The sequence below is a fragment of the Onychomys torridus genome, chromosome 13 (assembly GCF_903995425.1).
Source record: "Onychomys torridus chromosome 13, mOncTor1.1, whole genome shotgun sequence".
NCBI classification, from domain to species: Eukaryota; Metazoa; Chordata; class Mammalia; order Rodentia; family Cricetidae; genus Onychomys; species Onychomys torridus.
The window spans coordinates 833047-852188 of NC_050455.1; the positions used below are offsets into that span (position 1 = coordinate 833047).

Here is a 19142-nt window from a genome sequence, read left to right on the forward strand (position 1 = left end):
GTTAACCTTCCTGGACCCTTCTCTCATTTACATATTGAAGAGATTAGAATATTTATTTATTTATTTTATTATTATTTAGAACTTTTCTATAATAAAGTTTTTTTTTTATTATGTGTTTTAATTTTATACATCAGCCATGGGTCCCCTATCCTCCCCCCTCCCCCCTCCCGTCCCCACCCCCACCTTTCCCCCAGCCCCTCCCCACCCTTCCCATGTCCTCCAGGACCAAGATACTCCTGGGGATTCATTTAAACCTGGTGAATTCAGTACAGGCAGGTCCTGTCCCCTCCTTCCAGGCTGAGCATGTGTCCCTGTGTAAGCTCAAGGTTCCAAACAGCCAGCTCATGCACTAAGGACAGGTCCTGGTCCCACAGCCTGGGTGCCTCCCAAACAGATCAAGCTATTCAATTGTCTCACTTATCCAGAGGGCCTGCTCCAGCTGGGGGTTCCACAGCCTTTGGTTCATAATTCATGTGCTTTCTTTCGATTGGCTATTTGTCCCTGTGCTTTTTGCAATCTTGGATTCAGCAATTCACGCTCTTGCAGACCCTCCTCTTTCTCGACAGTTGGATACCTGGAGCTCCATCTGGGGCCTGGCTGAGGATCTCTGCATCCACTTCCATCAGTTATTGGATGAGAGTTCCAAGACGACTATTAGGCTGTTTAGTTATCTGATCACCAGACTAGGTCAGATCAGGCTTTCTCTCGACCATTGCCAGCAGTCTATAGAGGATATATCATTGTGGATTTCTGGGGACCTCTCGAGCACTCTGCCTATTCCTGTTCTCATGTGGTCTTCACTTATCATGGTCTGTTATTCCTTGTTCTCCCTTTCTGTTCTTGATCCAGCTGGGATCCCCTGCTCCCCTAAGCTTTCTTTCCCTCAAACCTTGCCCTTCATTACTCCCACTGTCGTCCAGGTTGTTCATGTAGATCTCGAGATTAGAATATTTTAGTGTCCCTCAATCTTCCTAGTCACAAATCTCTTTTAGTAAGGCTCTTTTGAACTCCTCAAGCATTTTGAAATAATTCAAAATTATATAATGACCAGTATATTAACATATTCTTTCATATTTATGCTATACAACAGCTGTCCACAGTCTATGATTTAATAGTTGTAGTTTAATTAACTTTAAGTTGGATGAATAAAAAATGTGTGTTATTGAAAATTCAAAAACAAAAGATTATACTTTGTTTTAGGAGAGACAAATGGATTTAAAATTGTTTTAGGAGAGACAAATGGATTTAAATGTTTTCAGCATTTAAAAAACAGTATAAACTCTCCTCTTTTCCCCCACCCTCTCCCTGTTCTGACTCTAGAACCAGGACCTCAACCGGATTAGGCTATTTATCAGCCCCAAAATCTATATCTAATACCTAAGTTATGGAATTGCTATATTTGGGGATTAAAGGGATGTAGAAATTTATTTCCATGATTTTTATATTTTTTGCTCTATGTGATAAAATTTAGGCTGAATGATAATTACTATTTTTTAAAAATCTTTATAACATAATTTTCAATGCTTGGGAGACAGAGACAGGTAGATCTTTGTGAATTCAAAGCCAGCCTGATCTGTGTAGCGAGTTCTAGGCCAGCCAGAGCTTCATAGTGACCTACAAATAAAACAAAGCAAACATTAATTTTTTGATGTTTAAAATCATATTGATGCATTTTATATAATTTTACTGATTTTGTGTATGTGTATATATATGTGTGTGTGTGCATGTGTGTGTATATGTGTGCATGTGTGTGTGTGTGCATGTGTGTGTATGTGCGTGTGTGCATGTGTGTTTATGTGCATGTGTGTATGTGTGTGCATGTGTGTGTGTGCATGTGTGTGTATGTGTGCGTATGTGTGTATGTGTGTGTGCATGTGTGTGTGCGCATGTGTGTATGTATGTATGTGCATGTGTGTGTATGTATATGTGTGTGTATGTGTGTGTGTGTGTGCATGTGTGTGTGAATGTGTGTATATGTGTGCATGTGTGTGTGCATGTGTGTGCATGTGTGTGAATGTGTATGTGTGTGCATGTGTGTGTATGTGTGTGCATGTGTGTATGTGTGTGTATGTGTGTGTGTGTATGTGTGTATGTGTGTGTGCATGTGTGTGTAAATGTGTGTGTATGTGTATGTGTGTATGTGTATGTGTGTATGTGTGTGTGCATGTGTGTATGTGTATATGTATATGTGTGCATGTGTGTGCATGTGTATGAATGTGTGTATGTGTGTGTGCATGTGTGTGCATGTGTGTGCATGTGTGTGTATGTGTGTGTATGTATGTGTATGTGTGCATGTGTGTGCATGTGTGTGTATGTGTGTGTATGTGTGTGTGTATGTGTGTGCATGTGTATGTATGTGTGTGAATGTGTGTGTATGTGTTACTAGGAATTGAACTAAGGCCTTGCACATGTCATGTCACTCTACTACTAAAGTATATTCCCATTTCTAATACTATAATTTTAAAATTATGCCTTTCTTTATTCATGAGAATTTCATACAATATGTACAACGAGATATAATTATATCCACTTTCCCACTCCCCCTCTAAAATGTCCCCAGTGTGTCCCACTACCAACTTCATGTCTTCTTTTCTGGTAACCCACTACATTCAAGCAGTTTTCACGTGTGTGCGTTGCATGGAGCCACAGCACTGGAACATGGGAGGCCCACCAATGAGAACACACTCACAAAAGAATGCCCTTCTCAGGAGCTGTCAGCAGCCAGTGGCTCCTTAGGAAAGGGAGCTGTCTGAATGAGTAAGGGCAAGAGATTGAACTTAATATACCCAATAAGCGTATTTGGATGCATTAGTAAAATTGCTGTGCTGTGTTTTCCTGAGCTTCCCAACTTCAAACAGCAGCCCATTGCACATATGAATGACACAGTGTATCAGCTGAAACAATGTGAGATTGTATAATAGTAAAGACTACACAATGATAATGGACTTTGTCTAAATGAACTGTGAGCTCACTTGACTAGTTTTACTCACTCTGCATATGTTGGATGAAAGGCCATACACTTTTTAAAGTAGGAATTATAATAAACAGTTAAGTTTTAGGAAATGATAATGATACCTGTTTAAATTTCACTCATACAAAATTAGTAGGACTGTAAGATGGCTTGTCAGATACAAGTGCTTGCTACAGACACCTTGGTGATGTGAGTTTGTTTCCCAGAATCCATGTGAAGGTGGTTAGTAAAGAAGAAACTGCACAAAGTTGTTCTCTAGCATCCACATGCATGCTGTGGCATATGTATACCCCCATATCATACACACACATATAATAATAATAATAATAATAATAATAATAATAATAATAATAATTTTAAAATAAATTTCACATATAATTCCTAAGTGTTTTAAACTGTTTGTTTTTTTTTAAGTCCCTGAACTTATGAGAGCCATCTGTTCAGCAACAATGTGATGATGACCTTAAGGTTAGGTTTGGTTCTTTTAAGAGTTATTTTTAAAATATGTGTATGTGCACATGAGGCCACAGAGGCAAGAACAGAGTGTTGGATTCCTGGAGCTGGAATTACAGACAGTTGTGAGCCACACAAGATGGGTGCTGGGAACCACACTGTGGTCTTCTACAAGAGCAGCAAGTGCTGTCAACCTGTCAACCACTGAGCCATCCCTCCAACCCCAACTTCAAGGTTTTATATAACCATAATGTTCGAACCACATTGCAGTAATTTTGTAAACTGATATAGGCTGTGGTTGCCATATCCATCCAATATAGAATCACATTTGTAGAGACTCACTGCTCCAGCCTTGGTGACAAAGGCAACTCCAAGAGATAGTTCAATTAATAGCCAGTCAGTCAGAAACTCCTCATTAATGGTTAATTCATGCTGGTTAGCAAGGTAGTTTATGTCCCAATTCTTGAAACAAGTCATACTTAAAAGTAAGGATGCCACTTTCCTAGGGGAATTGTGTGTGTGTATTTATATATATGAAGTTTATATAACAAACTTCCCATGACTTATATCACTGAACTTTACTAGACTTGTTATATAACCTCGGAGAAGTTTCTTACCTTCTGGAGACTCAGGTTCTTCATCTATGAAAAGGAGATATTGCTAGAGCTGTTGAGAGGATTGAATAACACTGTGCCCACCTGTTAGTACTCCCTAAACATTATCTACCACTGTAGGTGGACTTTTCTTTCCTGGCTGCCAGGTCCCAAATAACTGACATGGAGACTTAATATTAATTATAAAATGCCAGGCTAATAGCTCAGGCTTGTTACTAGCTAACTCTTACATTTTAAATTAACCCATTTCTGTTAATCTGTGTGCTTCCCCAAAGCTCATTTACCTCATGTATGTACTTTCCATCCTGCTCACTCTGCAGCTCATGGCATCTCCTCTGACTCTGCCCTTCTTCTTCCCAGCATTTTCTCTACCTTGAAAAAGGCCTAGCCATTGACCAGTCAGCTTTTTATTAACAATGAGAGCAATACATATTTACAGTATCACCCCCCAATTCCATGTTGAGAATTCCAGTATAGGAATCCAATCTTTGATTGGCACTATTTTATCAGATACCTACTTCTGGACCAATCAGCTATGACTAGAAAGGTGGGATATTAAAGTAACCTGGCTAGAGTGGTGTTCCAGTGTCTGGTCAGCTGGGAATATCACAACTCTAGGGAAGCATATATTAGAATATAGCGAGGGTCACCCTAAAACATTTACAACAGGACCATAGCTATCCTCTATGATGCTGTGTTTGGAATTATTCACTTCTTACATGTTCTTCTAATTAACTCAGTGTGAGGGTCTGTGTTTGTTTGTTTGTTTGCTTTCAAGACAGGGTTTCTCTGTGTAATTCTGGCTGTCCTGGAATTTGCTCCATAGACCAGGCTGGCCTCAAACTCACAGCGACCTGCCTGCCTCTGCCTTCTGAGTGCTGGGATTAAAGATGTGTGCCACCACTGTCCGGCTCAGTGTGAGTTCTCAAGGGAAAATATTCTGTTCAATTCTGTATCTTTAGGCCTATGAGGCATCTGTTTCTAAATTATGAACTAATGGTGAATGTAACAGTCCATTTCAAAGTGATTACTTAAGGACTTGTCACAGCTTGGCTCCTCTAGTAAAAATAGTCTGTTCTAAGTTCTAGTTCTGACCAGTTCCCTGATAAGTCACCAAGCGCTGAGCTTCAGTCTCTGCTGCTGTGATATGGGGAGCTTGTTGTTCAGTGCTTGGGGTTGTATGGTTAGAAGTGACTTCACATTGAAAACAAAGACACTAGTTGTGCTACAAGTATAAGGGCCTGCGTTCAGATCCCAGGCCCCCACAAAAGATAGTGAGTACCTGTAACTCCCATACTGGTGGGGGTGAGTAAGAGAAGACATATAAGTCCCTGGAACTAATAGCCACCATCGTATCCAAATATGAGAGACTCTTCCAAATAAGGTAGAGCATGATTGAGGAAGACAGCTGACATTAACCTCCAGCTTCTGCAGGCTCCTGAACACACACGTTCACACTCACATGTAAGTACACCAAACACACACACACACACACACACACACACACACACACACACAGACAGAGAGAGAGAGAGAGAGAATAGAGCCTTACCATGTGCATATAAGATTTATATGCACTTCCCAGGGTTTGTTATTTATTTCTGATGGCCTGACTTGTGGGTCAGAAAACTTGAGCTGTCATCCCGATGGAACCAGAGAGGAGAGGACACATTAGTCTTCTGCTGGGGTACATGGGAGTTCTTAGAAGTGATTCCCACAGATAACTCTACTTTCCCAATGGCGTAGAAGGAGGTACTTCCCTAAAATTCTGCTGTATTCTTCTTACTGTTTTCAGGGTTTTGTCAAGCGGGAAAGGATTTGCGTTTGGTATCACTGTGTATGGAACAAATTGACATCCCAGCGGGATTCCTTCTGGTAGGGGCCAAGTCTCCCAATCTTCCTGAACATATCCTAGTATGTGCTGTAGATAAGCGATTTCTACCAGATGACCATGGAAAAAATGCACTTTTAGGTAAGTGTTTAATGTCTGTGAAACTCCTCCCTAGAGGAAGGAGTTGAAATACATGTTTATTGAAAGTTTTCTGAGAATTTTATACGTATGTCACTGACTTTAGTTAAAGTTTAAATGATTTCATTTCAAACAGGAAATATTTTTCTCTATATAAAAATATATATTTTATATTTTTATTATAAAAAATTAGACATGCAAAACTTTTTTGAGAAAATTAAAAAGCAGCATACAATTTATCAAAATTATTATTTTATGTCTAAGAGTAGGATATTTGTTTAGCATGTGTAATGATCTCAACTTTGTCCTTAGCCATATAAAAAAAGGTTTTTTTTCATTTTATTAAATAAAGCAAAGTTTATTCTGTATAGTCACTGATCTGAACCTGAGGTCAATTCTCAATCATTTGTGAATTATTCACTTGGTAAGGTGTTTGCAAATTTTCGGTACTACCTAATGCCTCATAGATATGATTAGCTTGAATGTAAAATATGTCCAACAGAAGGGAGACTAGAAAGAGACATAATAATCAGAATGTAATATATATATGAAATTGTTATATTAAAATGTCACCCACAGGCTGTCACCAGTGTTTGAGAGCTGGTTCCTATTAGGTTGTGCTGTTCTGAGGGGCATGGAACCTTTAGGAAGTACAGCCTGGCTGGAGGGCTACTACAGTGTAGCCTTTCCTTCCTTCCACCCTTGAACCATAAGCCAGAATGAACCATTCTCCCTTATGCCATTTCTGCCATCAGTCTATCACAGTAACAAGAAAGGTAACTAACAGATACTTCTCAATTCACCTTAAATAACTAGGGATATATAAATGCTATGAAACATAACAGTATCCCAGAATTGTTTTATTTTCTTGCTTAGAATCTTGGCTTTTTCACAACATAACTGTACTACATTGTGAGAAAAGAAAATGGATTTGGTGTTTTGGTTGTTTTTGTTATTGTCTTATTCTGAGACAGTATCCTGGCTAGTTTTATGTCAACTTGACACAAGCTGGAGTTATCTGAAAGGAGGGGGCCTCAATTGAGAAAATGCCTCCATAAGATCCAGGGATAGGGCATTTGCTTAATTAGTGACTGATGAGGAAGACCCAGCCCATTGTGGGTGGTGCCATCTCTGGGCTGGTGGTCTTGGATTCTATAGAGAAACATGCTGAGCAAGCCATGATGAGCAAGCCAGTAAGCAGCACCCCTCCATGGCCTCTGCATCAGCCTCTGCCTCCAGGTTCCTTCCCTGTGTGAATTCCTGTCCTGACTTCCTTCAGTGATGGACCATGGTGTGGAAATGTACGCCAAATAAACCCTTTCCTTCCCAACCTGCTTTGGGTGATGGTGTTTCACTGCAGTAATAGTGACCCTAAGACAGGCATTATTTCACTATGTAGACTTGGATGGCCCGGAACTCACTATAGAGACCAGGCTGATCTGAAACTCAAGATCTGCATTTACCTCCACAGTGCTGGATTAAAGGTGTGTACCACCACACTTCGCTGGTTTTTTATTTGTTCTGTAATAAAAAGAAAAGTAGGTATATGATGTTATTTTTGCTGCTGTGTTTTTCTAGAGGTTTTGCTTCTCAGAATTCCTTTTATTTAAATAGAACCATATCTTTAAAGTACAAATATCAGTAAAAGGAAGGGGACAAAAGCTATTTACTGTATTGACTTTGAGTTGATTTTTGTTTTAGTTTTATGCAGCCATCCAAATTATACAGTATCAGAAAGCCTTGAAAAATACCAGTCAATATCTTGAGTCAGAAAGTAACCCTGAACATGCTATATAAAGGTCCCTTCCCTCCTCCACCTTTTCTTCCTTCCTTCCTTCCTTCCTTCCTTCCTTCCTTCCTTCCTTCCTTCCTTTCTTCCTTTCTTTCTTTCTTTCTTTCTTTCTTTCTTTCTTTCTTTCTTTCTTTCTTTCTTTTTGACAAGATCTTACTGTGTGGCCCTGACTGGCATGGAACTCATTATGTAGACCTTAAGTTCACAAAAGATCCACTTGCCTTTGCCTCCCAAGGGCTAGGATTATGTGAAGGCTTCCTAAATTATAGATCATAGCTGTATATTAGTTAACATCTACTGGTCATTTTCATGTATCACAAGTGTCAAAAAATACATAATGGGCACAGTTGCACACATCTATAATCCCAGCACCAAAGAGTAGAGCAGAAGGATCAAGAGTTCAAGGTCACCTTGGGCTACATAGTGAGACCTTGTCAAAAAAATGAGGACTGAGAGTGAAGTTCAGTGATAGAGGCCATAAGTTTGTTTCCCGGTACTGAACAAACAATACATTAATTTCTTTCTTTAAATGAAATTAAGCACATAATTTAATACAGAAATCTAATGGTAAATCTTATTTATTATAGTAAATTAATGAAGAAGGTCCAAGCATTCATTTCTTCATTTGGTAGAAGTTATTCAGACTGTACTGTGTAATAAAAATTAAGCTAGCTGGGCGGTGGTGGCACACGCCTGTAATCCCAGCACTCGGGAGGCAGAGGCAGGTGGATCTCTGTGAGTTCGAGGCCAGCCTGGTCTACAGAGCTAGTCCAGGACAGGCTCCAAAGCTACAGAGAAACCCTGTCTCAAAAAACAAAAACAAAAAAAAAAATTAAGCTAAACTATGACATGAAGGGGAAATTATGAGGAACAGTCCTTCCGTTCCTTTAAGACTCATTGGTGATGTAAAACAATTTGGGAAACGTGTAGTATTTTAAAAACATTATAGTCTCTTCTAATGGAATAGGTGAGGTACAGCTCTGACTAAAAACCCTGAAGAATGTCTCATAATCCATTAATAGTTCTTCATGACTAGAGGAATCCTCGTGATACAGAAAGTGCTGTCAGATTATGTATCTGTTGGTTGGGTGGATAGACAGACTCATGGATGGACAGATAAATGGACAACTAGATGTATATATGTATGTATGGGTGGATGTATGGATGGATGGAAGGATGGATGGGTAGTTGGAGGGATGGATTGATGGATGGATGGGTGGATGGATAAATGGATAGATGGAGAGATAGGTGGATGGATGACTATAGGAACTTAGTGAATTAAACAGTTATTGACTTTTTTATTTATTGCTATTGGCTTACAGCTTCAACAAATTGAGAAATATGCAAGTATTCTCTAATATAATCCTTCCCTGAATGCATTCTACTATTTATAAGTTTGTATTAATGTTCATTACTTGATAAAATGACAGAAAGAAACTGTTAATTCTGTGTAATTAAGCAGAGGTTGTGGTCATCTCTTGTTCACCATTTTCCTCCAGTGTTTACTGGAAGATGTTCAGCAAATGATTGTTATAACAATAACTTGGACCTCCTGTCTATAAATGCTGTGAATTATTGGTATTCTCCAATGGAGATGTTGTAAAATGCTCTTTTTACCCCTGTGTGTAGTTAGAGTTTTCCTGCCTGGCCCAGTCAGGACAAATCTCTCTTACCCGCCAGTCCCACAGTTGCTCAGACCCAACCAAGAAAGCACACAAAAACTTATATTGCTTACAAACTGTATGGCCGTGGCAGGCTGCTTGTTATCTACCTTTTCTATCTGCTTGTTATCTACCTTTTCTATCTTAAATTAACCCATTTCTGTTAGTCTGTACTTTGCCACATGGCTTGTGGCTTACCAGTGTCTTTACATGTTGCTTTTCATGGCAGCTGCTGGCGGTGTCTCTCTCCAACCTTCTACTTCCCAGAATTCTCTTCTCTCTTGTCCCACCTATATTTCCTGCCTGGCCACTGGCCAATCAGAACTTTATTTACACAGAGTGATATCCACAGCACCTGTGGACTTTCTTTTCTATGTTTATCCTTGTTATTAGTCCAGGTTGGTTGAGGGGTTTGAAAACTGTCAGTTTGTCAGCAGCCTTGTCCTCAGTTGTTGCAGACAGGTACATGGTCTTTACACCAGATGCAGGGAGCCTTGTCTTCGCCTCTTGTCCTGTTCATCTGTATGACTGTATGCATGTTCTGTTTTCATCAGATATGAGTAAAAGAACTCACCATCTTCCTGCTCTTTCCTTCTTTTGTGTATTAAAGGGGCTAATGGCTGACTTTTCATAAAGCAGTGCGTGGTTTCTGATCCTCCCAGCCTTCTCTATTTCATCTTTCCACATCTGCTCCAGCCAGGCCATTGAGAGTCTTGTTTTGTTTAATTAGTCCAAGTGAATGTTCAGACATTCAGTATAAAAGATTAAGAAGCTGAGATGTGTAAAGAAAGAAATGATAATTTCATAGAGCTGTGTCTAGCTCTCATAGGAATAGAAGAGTCACTCTTGGACATATACCCAAGGAATGCTCAATCATACCATAAGGATACCTGCTCAACTATGTTCATAGGAACAGAAGTGTCCAGCAAGCTTAGCATCTCATAGCTCTGCCCATGCTGCCCTCTCACTCCTGCTCACAAGGGTCCTAGTCACAGATCTCAGCTTATTCTCTCCAAAACCAGAGTTCATGTGCAATTGAGTTGGGTTCCGATTTTACAAACCCTTGCAAATCTAGGGTTCAGTACCCTCTAGATAAAATTCTACAAGAGAGATTCTAATTGTTCCATATTGGGTTAGATACTTGTCATATACTCATATGACTATGGGTCTCTGGGGACAAGCTGCTGTGGGGAGCCATGCAGAGAACCAATAGGAGAACCCACAGGCTCTTTAAAAAACTTTTTTAGCTGGGCATGGTGGCATATGCCTTTAATCCCAGCACTCAGGAGGCAGAGGCAGGTCAATCTCTGTGAGTTCAAGTCCAGCCTGGTCTACAGAGTGAGTTCCAGGATAGCTAGGGCTGTTACGCAGAGAAACTCTGTCTCAAAAAAAAAGTTTTTAGAATAATAAACAAGTCTTTAATGATTAGTTTTTAAATAATAAAAAATTAAACATCAATATTTTAAGTTAAAGTTTTTTATTATTATTTATTCATTTTATAGGGTGATGGAGTTTCATGAGCTGTTTTCATTTAGGCATATCATATTCTTTGATATTCACCATATTATTCTCTCCTCAGCAGTTTAAAAAAGGAACAGAGCTTTAGGACAAAAATTTCTTTCTCTACCTTTTCCCCCCTTCCTTCCCTCCCTTCTCCCTTCCTCCTTCCCTCTTTCCTTCTGTCCCCTCGGTCCATCCTCTCTCCCTCCTTTCCCTCTGTCCTCTCTCCATCCCTCCTCCTCCTCCTCCTCCCCATCTCTCTCCCCTCCCTCTTCTCTCCCTTCTTTCCCTTTCTTTCCCAGTGCTGAAGCTCTAACACAGGCCTTCCACAGCTAGGCATTCTATCACTGATCTACACTCCTCAGCCCCCACCCAGTTTTCCTGTCTTTATATGCTATATAAATTCTGTCATGTGATACTTTTCACTCCATTTTCTTAGCCATTGTCCTGTTATAGTAGCATTTAACTTATTCCAAGCCTTTTACTGTTATATAAATGACTCTGCTGTTATAGTTTGACTGTGAATTTCATGTTAAATAACAGCATTGGGCCAATATTAAATTTCATGATTCTTTTGAACATAGAGTACCAGTTTACAAGCATTAGTTTCTTTACAATTGTATCTGAAGAATTTAAAATCAAAGAAGAAAGATGGGCACATGGTGGGGGACCTCTACTAAAACCTTACCCTTGGGTTTTTTTCCCCCTTCTGAAGTATTTCCTAAAAGTTGAACACTGTTGGTTCATAGACTATGAATATTTTTATACTTTTTACATTTAGAAGTAGTGTATCAGTTTACAAGGCCACTAATAACATTGACTTTCCCCATTCCAGGGTTTTCTGGAAATTGTATTGGTTGTGGAGAAAGAGGATTTCGATATTTCACAGAATTTTCCAACCACATTAACTTGAAGCTCACCACCCAGCCGAAGAAGCAGAAGCACCTCAAGTACTACCTAGTCAGGACCTCCCAGGGAGTACTCTCCAAGGGGCCTCTCATCTGCTGGAAAGGTAATCCAGTTCCAGGAGGGGGGGGGGAGGTGCTAGGGTGGTGACTAGTGACCCTTACATGGTTCAGAGTGCAGGTGTGGGATAGATAAATAGCTCAAGTTCAAAAGGTTGTTCAAAAATGTGAAGCCCTTTGGGAGGTTGTTTGACTTGTCCCTTGTTATAATTAACTGAAGCATTTGAGTGTAGGAAATACAAGTCTTTCCATTTCTCTCCAGAGAAAGCAGGCAGCTCTGGGGCTGGGAAATGCACTCCTGGTGTCTTTTCATTTCCCTGAGTGTGTTTTTTGCTTTATTTTAGTTTGTTAGTAATTCTCACCAATCTACATTTTTCTATTTTTATTTTACTAAAAAACATACCAAGTAAGCAATCCAGTCTTCTGAATGTGTGGGGAAGTCCATGAGTGAGTTGGCAGTTTTGTTTCTTTGGAATTAGAAACAATTTAGTTGGCTCCTCTGTAGGAAGTCGTATCCTCATGTTCTTGGTAGGAATCACCATGGTTTTACCTGCTGTCCTAAAGCAGTTTCTTCTGATGCTGAGAACTTTTTCTCCATAAAGTAACTGTCTTTACCCTTCTTGCCTACATAAGATTTTTGCCTGACTATGGAATAGCATAAGTCCGAATTGCAATAGCACATTTGTCTCTGGGTCCTTCACCGTAATTACTCTTGGCTACATTATATAATGACATAGGAAATAATGTTGCATGTTCCAAGCCACTGTCATCAGAGCTCTAATCTCACAACCATTGAACCTTAAGAATTTCATTCATAGCTCTTTATCCTGGTAAAGGCTAAAGACTTTTCCTCTGGAAAGTCTTCCTGAATACCGTAAACCCTAATTAAAGACTAAAAACTTGATAAACAGAGTCTCTCTGTCTTTTAACTTTTTTCCTTCGCTTTTGTTTTGCTTGTGTAAATACACTTAACTGCTTGGTGCTAAGAGAGTTCATTTTTCTAGTGAAAAATAACATTTTTACATTAATTGATAGGTTGATGTATATGTGTTGGGTGCAATGCGCGCGCGCGCGCGCGCGCGCGCACACACACACACACACACACACACACACACACACACACACGTGTGCCACCACAGCACATGTAAAAGCCAGAGATCAACCTGTGAGAATCTGTTGTCTCCCTTCACTGTATGGGTTCCAGGGACTGAACTTGTGTGTCAGGCTTAGTGGTAAGAACCTTTGTCTTCTGACCACCTCACTGGTCATTTTTTAAAATAGCCTCATACTTACAGCAGTTTTTATTTTGGAGCTGAAGTTCTGTTTTTTTTTTATTTATATAAAATTACATAATATCAATATGCATATATTCATATGATGTGCATAAGGTGAAGTTAAACCGTATACCAAAATACAATCACTTTTCAGAAAGTCACAGCAAAGGATGCTTCAGAAACCAGCTTTCAGCCTTTGCACACGTCTCGTTCCCATGGGAACTTCCCTTAGAACTCCTGTAACCTTGTTATACAACCATGTTTATTTCATGTGCTACTTTTTGAGACTAATAATAGCATAATTTAATTGGAACTTGAAGTCCAAGAGACTATCACAGTGTTCGCTGAGTTGGTACACAGTACAAATAGAGTCATATCAGAACCCCATTAGTTTCAGATACTTACTGCAAAGATTGCCACTGTACTATCAATAATCACTTTGAATACCACATAGCTATTTCCTTTAATAAGAACTAAGAATAATAATAATTTGCTTCTAATTTTTATCTATATCTATACAGTTTTTATTTCTCTGATGTTTGAATAGTCATTCAGATTGAGTAGAAAAGTCTGAAAGCAGACTAGATGGATTAAAGTTATTATTGTACATTTAATTATGAAAAAGAAATTACCTGGTATCCCAAAAGCTCAATATGTTTTTTTTTTAATAAATATTGACATTTTAGCCTGTCTTACCCATAAAACTAGAAAGACTTTGTTGGTTATTTTCATGTGGGAAACTGATCTGTGGGCCATAAAATCATGATTGTTCTTTGCCTTAAGCATAACATCTGGCTTAGGAAGAACTGTTCACCAGCCTGAGCAGGCTGTTGGAGACAGTATTAGGAAAGCTGCTGCCATTCAAGAAACAGAAACTTGTTTCAGAGATCTTATGGATCTTATGGGGAATTGCCACTTAAAATAAAAATGAGCCGGGCAGTGGTGGCGCACACCTGTAATCCCAGTACTCGGGAGGCAGAGGCAGGTGGATCTCTGTGAGTTTGAGGCCAGCCTGGTCTACAGAGCTAGTCCAGGACAGGCTCCAAAGCTACAGAGAAACCCTGTCTTGAAAAAACCAAAAATAAATAGATAAATAAATAAATAATAAAAATAAAATAAAAACTAGCTTCTTCATATTGTGTTTTCACTCCCTTCTAGAATGTAGGAGCCGACAGTCCTCTGCTGTCTGCCACTCCACTAAACCCATTTCTTCAGTGTCATCAGCTGTGGCTCCAGAAAACGGAACAGCTAATGGATACAAAGCAGGCTTCACTCAGACAGGTATGAAAGAGTTTCTTGTTACTGCAAGGATAGATGTGTTTAGGAAGCATTTTTAAATTTGCTTAGCTGGTTTGAGTGAGATGTTTTCAAATAAAATACCATTTGAGTATTACTAAAATACCATTTGAGTTACTATTATAAGTAGAGCCCTGCACTGAAATAGATAAGTCTCTGGGAACCAGTACTTAGGTCTCAATAGTCCTACCAATGTTAGACAATGAAAGGAGAAAGGCACTGACAGTTGGCAGAAAATTTAGCTTAAGCATAGACTGAGATGCCAGGGACTCCGACAGTAGAGCATGTCGGAATCAGACACCACAGCTATGGGCTAGCACATACTGGGACACACTCATGAAGACTAGAATCCTAGGATAGACTTCCATTTAAACCCTGAGACGACACAACTACTTCCCCTCAGAGTTCAGGGAACTCCATGGAAGAGTACGCAAAAGAGCGTAAGAGCCAGAGAGGACAGAGGACATCAAGGAAACAAGGCCTCTACAGGAAAACAAAACACCCTGAGTTGACTAAAGAGAATAGAACACTAGCTGGGTATGAAACAAGGCTTCTGGGTGGATTGTGTATCACAGTAGATGAATCCAGGATCTAGTTTTTAATACTACAAGACAGGAGCACATTTTTAATTAAATTTTTTGTTTATTTTATATACCAACCACAGTTTCTCCTCCCTCCTCTTTTACTGTTCCCCCCTCCAGCTTCCTATCTATCCCCCACCCACCCACTCCCCATGGGAGTCAACAATGTATCATGTTGAGGTAGGACGAAGCTCCTCCCCCTGCATCAAGACTGGGTGGCATTCCTGCATGGGGAATAGGTCCCAAAAAGCCAGTTCATGCGCCAGGGGCCCCATAAACAGACCAAGCCACACAACTGTCACCCACATGCAGAGGGCCTAGTTCAGTCCCATGCAGGCTCCCCAGCTGTCAGTCTAGAGTCCATGAGCTTCCACTAGCTCAAATCAGCTGTCCCTTGGGTTTCCCTGTCATGATCTTGATGCCCCTTTGTTCATATAATCCCTCCTCCTTCTTATTAGCTAGACTCCCGAAACTCTCAGCCCAGTGCTTGGCTGTGGATCTCTGCATCTGCTTCCATCAGTTACTGGATGAAGGCTCTCTGTTGACAATTAGGTTAGTTGCCAGTCTGATTATATGAGAAAGCCAGCTCAGGCACCCTCTCCACTATTGCTAGAAGTCTTTGCTGGGGTCATCCTTGTGAATTCCTGTAAGTTTCCCTGGCACCAGGTTTCTTCCTAACCCCAAAATGCCCCCCTCTATCAAGGTATCTCTTTCATTGCTCTCCCCCTCCATCCCACTCCAAACTTGACCAACCTGATCCCTGATGTTCCCATTCCCTCATCCCCTCCCTTCTACCACAAACCTCCCACCCCCAGTTTACCCAGGAGATCTCATCTATTTCCCCTTCCCAGGGAAATCCATGCATCTTTCATAGGGTCCTCTTTGTTACCTAGTTTCTCTGGGGCTGTGGATTGTAGCCTGGTTATCCTTTGATTTACATCTAATATCTACTGAGTGAGTATATACTGTGTTTGTCTTTCTGGGTCTAGGTTAACTCACTCAGGATGATATTTTCTAGTTCCATCCATTTGCCTGCAAATTTCATGATGTCATTGTTTTTTGCTGCTGAGTAATACTCCATTGTGTAAATGTACCACATTTTCTTTATCCATTCTTCGGTTGAGGGGCATCTAGGTAGTTTCCAGGTTCTGGCTATTATGAATAATACTGCTATGAGCATAGTTGAGCAGGTGTGTCCTTGTATGATTGAGATCCCCTGAGTATATGCCCAAGAGTGGTATAGCTGGGTCTTGAGGTAGATTGAGTCCCAGTTTTCTGAGCAACCACCATACTGGTTTCCAAAGTGGCTGTACAAGTTTGCACTTCCATCAGCAGTGGAAGAGTGTTCCCCTTGTTCCACAATCTCTCCAACATAGGTTGTCATTAGCGTGTTTGATTTTAGCCATTCTGACAGGTGTAAGATGATATCTCAAAGTCATTTTGATTTGTATTTCCCTGATAGCTAAGAATGTTGAACAATTTGCCATTTGAGATTCTTCTGTTGGGAATTCTCTGTTTAAATCTGTACCCCATTTTTAATTGGATTATTTGGTATTTTGATGTCTAGTTTCTTGAATTCTTTATGTATTTTGGAGATCAACACTCTGTCAGATGTGGGGTTGGTGAAGATATTTTCCCATTCTATAGGTTGCTGTTTTGTCTTTTGACAGTATCCTTTTTTATATATATATAATTTTTTCTTTTTTTTAAAGATTTATTTATTATGTATACAGTGAGAGTTCAGCCTGCAGGCCAGAAGAGGGCACCAGATTTCTTATTTTAGATGGTTGTGAGCCACCATGTGGTTGCTGGGAATTGAACTCAGGACCTCTGGAAGAACAGCCAGTGCTCTTAACCTCTGAGCCATCTCTCCAGCCCTGACAGTATCCTTTGCCTTACAAAAGCTTTTCAGTTTCAGGAGGTCCCATTTATTAATTGTTGCTCATAGTGTCTGTGCTACTGGTATTATTATATTCAGGAAGTAGTCTCTTATGCCAATGCATTCAATGCTGTTTCCCACTTTCTCTTCTATCAGGTTCAATGTAACTGGATTTATGTTGAGGTCTTTGATCCATTTGGACTTGAGTTTTGTGTATGGTGATAGATATGGATCTATTTGCAATCTTCTACATGTTGACATCCAGTTATGCCAGCACCATTTGCTGAAGATACTTTCTTTTTTTCATTGTATAATTTTTGGCTTCTTTATCAAAAATCAGGTATTCATAAGTGTGTGGATTAATGTCATGGTCTTCAATTTGATTCCATTGATCCACCTGTCTGTTTTTATGCTAATACCAAGCTGTTTTTACTATGATAGCTCTATAGTAGAGCTTGAAGTCAGTGGTGGTGATACCTCTGGAAGTTCCTTTATTATACAGAATTGTTTTAGCTATCCTGGGTTTTTGTTTTTCCATATTAAGCTGAGTATTATTTTTTTCAAGGTCTGTGAAGAATTGTGTTGGGATTTTGATGGGGATTGCATTGAATCTGTAGATTGCTTTTGGTAAGATTGCCATTTTTACTATGTTAATCCTACCGATCCATGAGCATGGGAGATCTTTCATTGCTGATATTTTCTTAAATTTCTTTCTTCAAAAACTTAAAATTCTTGTCATATAGGTCTTTCACTTGTTTGGTTAGAGTTACCCCAATATATATTATGTTATTTGTGGCCATTGTAAAGGGTAATGTTTCTTTGATTTCTTTCTCAGCCCATTTATCATTTGTATATAGGAGGGCAATTCAATATAATAATCAAAGTTCTAGCTAGAGCAATAAGGCAAAAAAAGAAATCAAGGGGATACAAATTGGAAAGGAAGAAGTCAAACTTTCACTATTTGTAGATGATATGATAGTATACATAAGTGAGTTCAAAAATTCTACCAGGGAATTCCTACTGCTGATAAACACCTTCAGTAAAGGGCTGGAAACAAGATTAATTCAAAAAAATCTAGTAGCCTTAGATAAAAATCTTAGTGCTTGAAACCTTGAGTACATTATCAAAGCTGGGCCATCAGAATGGCCGGCTGATTTGATGGGGAACAAATTGGCCAGTAGGCCAGCTTTCTAAAATCTTTTAATTATGCAGCACTGATAGGAACCTGAGATGAGGGTAAGACTTCAGGTAGGACCAAATGGGTGATGAGCTGTTGATTGAGAAAATCACTCAGAATTGCCATAGCTAGATCTTAGGCAAGAAGAAAAGTCTATGAATTTTTTTTTCAGTTTCCCTTGTTTACACCATTTTATCCACCTACCATGTAAACTTCATATGTGCTTTACCATTGTCTGCTCCACCACAGGTTTAAAACAAACTAACAAACAACTGAGGAGTCTTCATTAGCTATGTACTATGCCGCTTTCAAATTGTATGTGAGCCAGTAAACTGTACTGTTTACAAGATGAAAGTGAGTATTAGAATATGACAACAGCAACGCAAGTATAATGAGGCAAACTCCAGCAGAATATACTTTGCTATATGCCCATACTCAGCAAAATCTGCCTGATCCTGAATAAAAATGTCTAACTTTTAAACTGTCCAGTATATTTAGCTAGAGCTATTACCTAAGATGACAGACTATTTCTTTCTAAAATAAATGAAAGAACATCATATCACAAGATAATCGAGAAAGAAAAAAGTTGGCATTTGCCTCTTGGCATTGAAAGACCAGCCTTCATTACATCAGCAACATGCCTATATGACTGTCCTAGAATATTATTTTAGTGATTTGATGGGTTTTCTGGTGTTTTCTGCCCTTAGACCTTGGAGATAATAAAATGAAAAATTAAAACTATATTGTTAATATTTGACATGTGCTTCACTCCAATAAATACATATCAGGTGTTTATTATGTTCTAAGAACTTTATCAGATGTTATGAGACAGGGTTCCAATACTAACAACTCCCATGATTTAAAACCACTCATAGAAGGGATTAAAAAACAATAAACCATGCTAGCTTTACTACAAGGTAGGCTAGATATATAAATAACAAGTTGTCCCCCAAAATAATGAAAAATATTAAAATGTCATAAGCACTAATATAATCTTAATCATATCAGGA

At 39.3% G+C, this 19142-nt stretch overlaps 1 protein-coding gene across 1 annotated transcript in view; it reads left to right on the forward strand.

Annotated features, from left to right (window-relative positions):
• The window catches only part of Greb1l (GREB1 like retinoic acid receptor coactivator), a 132993-nt gene that overhangs the window by 19111 nt on the left and 94740 nt on the right, over nucleotides 1-19142 (forward strand). Inside the window, exons 4-6 of the mRNA XM_036204260.1 lie at nucleotides 5834-6010; nucleotides 11796-11972; nucleotides 14358-14480. Coding sequence (XP_036060153.1) covers nucleotides 5834-6010; nucleotides 11796-11972; nucleotides 14358-14480 — 477 coding nt within the window. The remainder of the gene's footprint in view (nucleotides 1-5833; nucleotides 6011-11795; nucleotides 11973-14357; nucleotides 14481-19142) is intronic.